The sequence below is a fragment of the Panthera pardus genome, unplaced genomic scaffold (assembly GCF_024362965.1).
Source record: "Panthera pardus isolate Hobbes unplaced genomic scaffold, ASM2436296v1 HiC_scaffold_12, whole genome shotgun sequence".
NCBI classification, from domain to species: domain Eukaryota; kingdom Metazoa; phylum Chordata; class Mammalia; order Carnivora; family Felidae; genus Panthera; species Panthera pardus.
This window is the reverse complement of record NW_026526677.1, coordinates 94,255,610-94,263,989: the sequence shown is the minus strand read 5'-3', so window position 1 is coordinate 94,263,989 and position 8,380 is coordinate 94,255,610. Positions and strand designations below refer to the sequence as shown.

Here is an 8,380-nt window from a genome sequence, read left to right as displayed (position 1 = left end):
CAGCTTAGGGCTCTTGGTTTTGGTTCAGGTCATGATCTCGAGGTTTTGTGAGTTACAACCCCACGTCGTCTCTGTGCTCACAGCATGGAGTCTGCTTGGGATTTCCTCTCCTTTGCCCCTCCTTCACTCCCGCTGTCTCTGTCCCTCTCAAAATAAATAAATAAAAACTTAAAAAAAAAAAAAAACTATCCCCAAATTCTTGGATGCTTTATTCTGTTTTTCTTTTTTGTTTCTAGCCTTTGCATTTCAGTTTGGGAATTTAAGCTTACTTATTCTTTCCTTGGCTGTGTCCAGCCTACTGAGGACCCCATCAAAGCATTCTTTATTTCTGTTACAGTGTTTTGGACTTCTAGTATTTCATTTTTATACGTTCATAAAGTTTCCATCGCTCTCCTTACAGTACCAATGTAAGTTGGTCACTTTCTCTGTGGGAGTCCTTAACACAGTAATGAAAGCTGTCTCAACTTCCTTGCTTGATAATCCTAACATCTGTATGATACAGGAGTTTAGTTCTCTTGTTTACTTTGTGTCTTCAGACTGTTTCTGCTTGCCTTTTAGAACGACTCGTGATATTTTTGTTGAATAGCCCAACATAAAATAATAGGAGCCGTCAGGTCACGGGAACTGAGGTGAAGAAACTTTAGCGTGAGAATTGTGAATCCGCCTGGTAGTTGCCCTGGTTGGAGAAGGCAGAGGTTTCACGTTTATTCTGCCACCTCCTGCGTTGCCTTCAGGCATCCTTAAGTACTTGTCCTTAGAGTCTGTGTCTTGTGGTTGTTTCAGCTGTAACCCACTGTTTTCACGCTGGAGCCCTGCTGGTGTGGAGACAAGGTCCTTGAAGGAGAGAAGCTTTCTACAATCTTGTGATTAAACTTCAGTCTTCAGTCAGCCTGCCTCCCTACACTCACCCCCATAGGTGATACCACAAGGCTGTAGGGCGCTGAAGGGGGGAAAATGTCCTTCTCCCAGGTGGGATACGCCTCTAGCAAAAGCTTTTCATCCTAGACAATAGATACTTTACTTCTCCTCACACTCTTCCAGTGCTAGGAGAGTATCTTGCATCATTCTTCACTGTGGAGATCGAACCGTTGAAAGTGTAGGGTTTCCCTAAGATGGCAACCCCCAGGAGTTTCCCACCGGCATGCTAGTCCACACTCAGCCTCCAGCAATTTGTCAGAATTGCTACTTAAGTGCTCCTACCTGTGTATGACTCCAGTGTTCTGTGCCAGGTAAGCGGGTCTCCACTACGACTTCCTCTTGCTTCCCTTGGCCCTCCAGGGTTTGAGGTAGCGTTTTGCCCTGTAACCTCCAGTCTCTGATGGCTCCGAGAAAAGTCATTGCCTGTCACGCTGTTTAGCTTTTTCTTATTTCAAAGATGAAAGTCTCGACTTCCAAGTTCTTCCCACTGGAAACTGACTGGAAAGCCCAGTGTTGTGTATTCGAAACATTTCCTTGAAATGAAGATGAAATAGAGTGCCTGGGTGGCTCAGGTGGTTTAAGCGCCCAGCTCTTGACCTTGGCTCAGGTCATCTCACGGTTCATGGGATCAAGCCCCATATTGGGCTCTGAGCTGACAGGGCAGAGTCTGCTTGGGATTCTCTATTCCTCTCTCTCTCTCTCTTTCTCTGCCCCTCCCCTGTTCACTCTCTTTGTCTGTCTCTCTCTCAAAATAAATAAATAAAAATTTAAAATTAAGGTGGGGGGCGCCTGGGTGGCTCAGTCGGTTGAGCGTCTGACTTCAGCTCAGGTCATGATCTCGTGGTCCATGAGTTTGAGCCCTGCGTCAGGCTCCATGCTAACAGCTCAGAGCCTGGAGCTTGCCTCGGATTCTGTCTCCCCTCTCTCCGCCCCTCCCCCGCTCATGCTCTGTCTCTCTCTGTCTCAAAAATAAACCTTAAAAAAACTAAAATAAAATAAAATTAAGATGAAATAAATACATAGAGATTAATAAAGAAAACCAGGGAAGCATGGGGTGAGCATGGCAAGTTCAAGGAACTTCGGGTAGCTCTGTATATATCATTGTGTATGTGTGAGGAGACTATGTATAAAATGATGAAGCTGGAGGGGTGGATAGGTGTCAGAAGGTGAAAGTTCTATGCAAAATGTGTCATAGGTCTTATTTTCGAAAATTTCTCAGTGTTTAATATAGTGCTTAGTAAATAGAAAATGCTTAGTACATGTTTATCGAGTAAAGAAAGAACAAAGGCAGGAAAATATAATTGAAAAGTCATAATTAAAATTAAGGGCAGAATGACACATCACACTTCCATTGAAGAGTATGAAGACATTAATTCTAGAAGTCTAACCAATAGCCAGCTTGTAAACATACTTAAATATATAAAACACCCTTTTTATTTTTAAGGGTTTCAAACGTTGAGGCACCTTTGCACGTAGATAGTGACTTTTTACCTTCAGATAATATTTGTGGCCTTCTCTTGCTGCTTCTCATATGAAAAAGTAATTATTCTTTGGATGATGTCTCTGAAATTAACACTGACACACACATTTTTGGGGGGCAGTTCAGTATTCTAGTTGCTTTTCCCTGTGTTTCCCCGGGGACTATAGTTTCTCTGGGTTTCCCAGAGCCACTGGACAGGAAGCTTCTTCTGCCACATGTTTTCTTATCTAACTTTAAGAAGACAGCAGTTCACGACCTTTATAGGTCTAAATATTTGGCCTGTGGGAATTTTTCGGGTTCTCTAAATAAAGGCTATCTATAGCTATGAGATATTAGACTGCAGGAGAGCGTGCAGGTATTTTGGCTAATTGACATCATGGATGAGGGGAATGAGACAGAATTTTGGAAGATCGTTCCTGTTTTAGACCACTAGGTACTGGGAGAAGTGACATTTACTTCCGGGGTTGCAGTTTTTTCTCTGTGTATCACTTCTCAAGTTTTGAGGGCTGATTATTTTTGATTTTCATGAACTATAAATAGTAGCAGTGTTACCCTGAGTTTTACGCTCCTGTGCTTGATTATACCAATATGGGATGTTCCAATGCGTGGTTTCCTATAGAACTTCTTAGGATAGTCGTCTTATGGTAAATGAGACAGGGGAGGATTCCCCAGAGAGGGCAGAGGAAATTATCGCAGAGAAGCTGGTGGATCCCGTGACGAGCATGTGCATTTTCTTCAGCAGGTTCGCTTACCAGGTTATACCCAGCAGATGAATCCAGCAAATCATTCCCAGGTGACAGGCTTTGTCCTCCTGGGGCTCTCTCAGGTATGGGGGCTTCGGTTCCTCTTCTTTATTATCTTCTCTGCTGTGTATCTTATGACCGTAGCTGGAAATCTCCTTATTGTGGCCATAGTGACCTGTGACTCACGCCTCCACACAACCATGTACTTTCTCTTAGGCAACCTTTCTTTCCTAGACCTTTGCTACTCTTCCATCACAGCACCTAGGATGCTGTTTGACTTGCTCTCAGACAACCCCATCATTTCCTTCGGCAGCTGTCTGACTCAGCTCTTCTTCTTCCACTTCATTGGAGGCATCAAGATCTTCCTGCTGACGGTGATGGCATATGACCGCTATGTTGCCATCTCCCAGCCATTGCGCTACATGCTTGTGATGAACCGGGCAGTCTGTGGGCTCCTCATGGTAGCCTCCTGGGTGGGGGGCTTCATCCACTCCATTGTGCAGATTGGACTGACTATCCAGCTGCCATTCTGTGGGCCTGACAAGCTGGACAACTTTTACTGTGACGTGCCTCAGCTGATCAAATTAGCCTGCACGGATACTTTTGTCTTAGAGCTTCTGATGGTGTCTAACAATGGCCTGGTGACTTTGATGTGTTTTCTGGTGCTCCTGGGATCCTACACGGCACTGCTAGTCATGCTCCGAGGCCACTCATGGGAGGGCCGGAGCAAAGCCCTATCCACTTGTGCCTCTCACATTGCTGTGGTGACCTTAATTTTTGTGCCTTGTGTCTACATCTATGCGAGGCCATTTCGGACATTCCCTATGGACAAGGCGGTCTCTGTTCTGTACACAATGGTCACTCCCATGCTGAATCCTGCCATCTATACCCTGAGAAACAAGGAAGTGATCGTGGCCATAAAGAAACTGTGGAGGAGGCAGAAAGACATTCTGGGCCCCCTGGAGCACTGACCCCCCCCCCCCGCCCCCCAGATTAGCAGAAACAGAGACCTGAGAATCTGAGAGCTGTTTCTCTGGGGCAGCCTGCTGAAGAAGACCTAGAGAGTAGCTAAAACCACTTGTCTACTCTATTACTTACCTGGACTATGACTTACTTCTGCGCTGTTCTCAACCTCAGTCGAGTTCTGGTGACCTGAACTTTTAACACAGCTAGAAAATGGAATGAGTACCCTAGAACTTCTCCCAAGTGCCTCCTAGAGAAAAAGTCTCAGCTGCTATGCAGGCTTGATGTTTGGGTCAGATGGCACTTGCTCCTATGATGCTGTTGGCCCTGTTGAGAAAGTTCCAGCTGAAGTAGTCATGAAGGTCGTACATCTGGTGTTTCTTTTCTGACATTTCTTCTAGGACACAAAATATATCCGAGGAGCTCAAAACAGTTATTTTTTAACAAGTTTTTATTTATTTATTTTGAGAGAGAGAGAGAGAGAGAAACAGAGAGAGAGAATGCATAAGCAGGGGAGGGCCAAGAGAGAGGGAGAGAGAACCCCACTGCCAGTTGTAAAGTCATAACTAGCACATCTGCCTCCAAATCCATGCAATAGCTTCCTACTCGATCCTCTAAAATCCACTTTGTTTCCCTCTAATCTGTTGTCCCCACAGCAGCCAATTGATTTTTTAAAATATGATTTGATCACTTCCTTGCTTAAAACCCTTCAAAGGCTTTACATTGCCTTATGAAGGAAGAAAGATCCCCATAAACCTTATAGATAAGGTTCTATCTGAACGGACCTCAGCCCACCTCTCCTTATCCAGTCCTCATGTGCATTTGTTTCTCTTATTCCCTCATCTGACTGTGGGTCCTTGCAAATACTACTCGTTCTCTCCGGAATGCTGCTCCCCTACTTTCTTCCTGGATAATTGCTGCTCAGTCTGAGGCCTCAGTATAGAGCTCATTTCCTCGGAGGTATGTTGCCTGGTCTTTAATCCAGATTAATTTTCCTTACTAGTCCCTCTAACGAAACTCGGCTCTTTTCTCAAAAGCATTTGTCATAAATTGCAACTACATAGTAATGTGTGTATTTAGGTTTTCTTGTTTGTTTGTCTGTATGTTTTTGTTTTTGTTTTGTTTTTTTTTGCCAGCCATCCTAACTACACTATAAATTGTATAAAAGTGAGGGCTTTGTCTATCTTGTTTACTACTACATACTCAAAGTCTAGCGTTGCAGACTTTGAGTCTGGAGTTCTCTCTTGTCCAGCAAGACAGTGGATGCAGAATTGAATATGAGAGAGGCTAATGTCTGGGAAGAGACAAGAACCCTGAGTAAAAATCCTTGCTCCGTATTTATTAGGATCAGAAGGCTTATAAATGTGATACACGTGCAGAAAGAGACAATAAAACAGTGGCCATTAACTCATGTGTGTGAGAGAAAGGGGGTTTCGAAGGTATGCAGTGTTAGGGGTTAGGGTAAATACAAATCAAAGTCCTGGCGTGGAGCAGATGGCTGTTTACTGCAGGCACCAGGCACCAGGTCTGTTTATCTTAACTTTTCTAGGGGCTAAGACAGATAGAGCATGCTATCTCAGGGTTAAAAAGGCATTTTTCTTGCTAATTAGCTCTGGGCGGGTTGACCCTGTAGCGGCTTTCCACTCTATGCTTGTTTTACTTAATGATAAATCCTGGGCGTTTTCACCCTGCTGTGGCGGCTTTCTGCCTCTACCTGTTCTTGGATGCTTTTGTCCTGTGGAAGCGGCTTTCTGCTCTATGCTTTGTTCTACGCTGGGTGCTTTCACCCTGTGGTGGCTTTCCGCCCTGAGTCTTGTTAACCCATTGGTGCAAGCTCAGGAAGCTCTTTTTATTTATTTATTTATTTTATTAAAAAAATTTTTTTTAATGTTTTTATTTATTTTTGAGACAGAGAGAGACAGAGCATGAGCAAGGGAGGGGCAGAGAGAGAGAGGGAGACACAGAGTCTGAAGCAGGCTCCAGGCTCTGAGCTGTCAGCACAGAGCCGGACGCGGGGCTCGAACTCATGGACTGTGAGATGATGACCTGAGCTGAAGTCGGACGCCCAACCGACTGAGCCACCCAGGCGCCCCATGGAAGCTCTTAAACTTATTCCCCACAGTCTAGCTCCACAGCCTAGATTCAAGAGCAGCAATGGAGGGGCCTTGATGCAGCACCTGGGAAGCATATACTCTCAGGTTTGTGCACAGCCTGACCCTGTACTTGCACAACCACGTGGGTGTGTGTCTCTTTAAAATTTGTGCCCTAGGCATCTCCCTTGGCTCTAGACATCACCCTAGTCCCATCCCTGCCTAGCTCAGTGCCTTAATCCTACTGGGTATTTAATAATATTTCTTAAATAAGTGATTGGATGATTGGCTTTGTGTTTAGAGTCTATCAGGCAGAAGTTGACTTGGGAATTTGGGATATCTAACTATTTCACTGGTCACAGTGTTTTTCCTTCGGGAGATTCCTATAGGAGCTGCTGGTCACCTAAACAGCAATGGCAAGTGAAGATCAAAGAAATAGTTATTACCGCAGCCCAAATGGAATTTCCCAATGTTCGGGTTCTGGTTAATCTTGTTTGTAATAGTCTAGATGGAAGTCATCAGAAGCCTTCTTCTTACTCTCCTCTAAGCTCCAGATCTGAGTCTCCGTATTTTTAGCATTCTCTGATTGGCTTTGCATGACAGGACCCTGAAGCAATAGTAAGTACGCTTGAGCATACACATACGGAGGAAGAGGAACGGCCTCCCTGAAGGAAGTCCACACACTTACCCGCCCCAAGGGAAATGTATCCTAACCAGAATTCTGAAGTGTGGCCAACTGGATCAGCCTTCTCTATGGGGAGGGGAGGGCATCAGGAAGAGAGGAGAGAGGAAAACAAAGGCTCTCTCTCTCTCTTTCATGATGCGTCATTCTGGAGGCTAGTTTTTAATTGAGAAAAGTGCAGGGTGTTGTTGGACTGATTTGAACTTCAAATACATTTTTACAAATTGCATACATTTTTAACCTCTTAATCCAATATTTCCTTTTACTTGTGACCCTCATAGTCTCTCGCAGCCATGGTTCTGTGCCACATCAGGGCATCTCTTAGGGCCTGCTTCACCTTATTGTTGCGGAGACTGAAGATGAATGGGTTCAGGAGGGGTGTGATGATACAGCTCAGGACGGAGGCCCCTTTGTGGAGCAGCGTGGACTGAGCCTCTGACATACGGATGTAGAGAAAAATGGAGCTGCCATAGACAATGATGACCACTGTAAGGTGTGAGGCACAAGTGGAGAACGCTTTTTTTCGCTCCGCAGGTGTGGGGGCCCTGAAAACAGTGGCAAGAATGCAGGCGTAGGAAACCGAGGTCAGTGCCAGCGAGCCCAGTAACACTGACGTGGAGAGCACGAAAGCCACCAGCTCCAGTAAGCGGGTGTCTCCGCAAGAGAGCCTCAGCAAGGGCCAACTGTCACAGAAAAAGTGGTCAATACCATTGGGGCCACAGAAAGGTAAGTTGGCCACGAGGATGGTGGGGCACAGGACCCAGAGGAATCCAGCTAACCAGGAGGCCAGAACCAGTTGGGAACAGACACGGCCATTCATTAGAGTCTCATAGTGGAGAGGTCGGCAGATTGCCAAGTAACGATCTAGAGACATGACAGCTAAGAGGAAGAAGTCGGTGGTGCCTAGGAGGAAGTAGAAGTAAGACTGGATGATGCAGGTGGCGAATGAGATGGAGTGGTCCCCCGTAAGAATGACGACAAGCATCTTGGGAACCACAACAGACACGAGCAACAGCTCCAGGAAGGACAGATGCCTCAGGAAGAAGTACATCTGTGTGTGCAGGTGTCGATTCGTCCAACTGAGCCCAATGATGAGCAGGTTGCCTGTGGCCGTTACAGCGTAGGCTGCCATCAAAGCCAGGAACAGCAGGAACTGCAGGATGTGGCTTCTGGGGAAACCCAGAAGGACAAACCCTGTCACGTGAGTCCAGTTTTCAGGACTCATCTCTGGTCATCGGCAGGAGAAACGAAACAGAACTTTATAACTGGATCTACAGCCACAAGTCATCAATTAATCAATCAATAAAATAATAGGCACCTAGCTCTTGATTACATTCTGAGAATATATTAATCTGTCTGCTTACAGGTGACTTACACAAAATTATGATAGCAAGCAGCATACTAATAATAACACAGATGATATTGAACACTATGTATTGGGAAATTTTGGATGCAGTATCTCCTCTCATGGCAGCTCTCAGAGATAGATAGAACTGTTCTCATC

At 45.3% G+C, this 8,380-nt stretch overlaps 2 protein-coding genes across 3 annotated transcripts; one reads left to right on the top strand and one right to left on the bottom strand.

Annotated features, from left to right (window-relative positions):
- Positions 1 to 3,167: 3,167 nt before the first annotated feature.
- On the top strand, positions 3,168 to 6,075 carry LOC109257372 (olfactory receptor 4D5). Of its 2 annotated transcripts, XM_053899244.1 has the most exons (2): positions 3,168 to 4,069; positions 6,057 to 6,075. In XM_053899244.1, exons 1-2 carry the CDS (start codon positions 3,168 to 3,170, stop codon positions 6,073 to 6,075), a joined length of 921 nt encoding a protein of 306 aa, XP_053755219.1. The 2 variants fall into 2 exon arrangements, with proteins under 2 accessions (XP_053755219.1, XP_019288947.2); XM_019433402.2 differs by lacking the exon at positions 6,057 to 6,075 and having other exon boundaries at positions 3,168 to 4,112.
- A 963-nt stretch (positions 6,076 to 7,038) lies between these two features.
- LOC109257335 (olfactory receptor 6T1) lies at positions 7,039 to 8,101 on the bottom strand. Its single transcript, XM_019433365.2, is given in 2 exon segments — positions 7,039 to 7,158; positions 7,160 to 8,101. Coding segments are annotated over 2 exon segments (1,062 nt in total).
- Positions 8,102 to 8,380: the final 279 nt, after the last annotated feature.

Bases quoted from the DNA above. Each gene is read 5' to 3' on its own strand.
- LOC109257372 (XM_019433402.2), top strand. From the start codon at position 3,168: ATGAATCCAGCAAATCATTCCCAGGTGACAGGCTTTGTCCTCCTGGGG.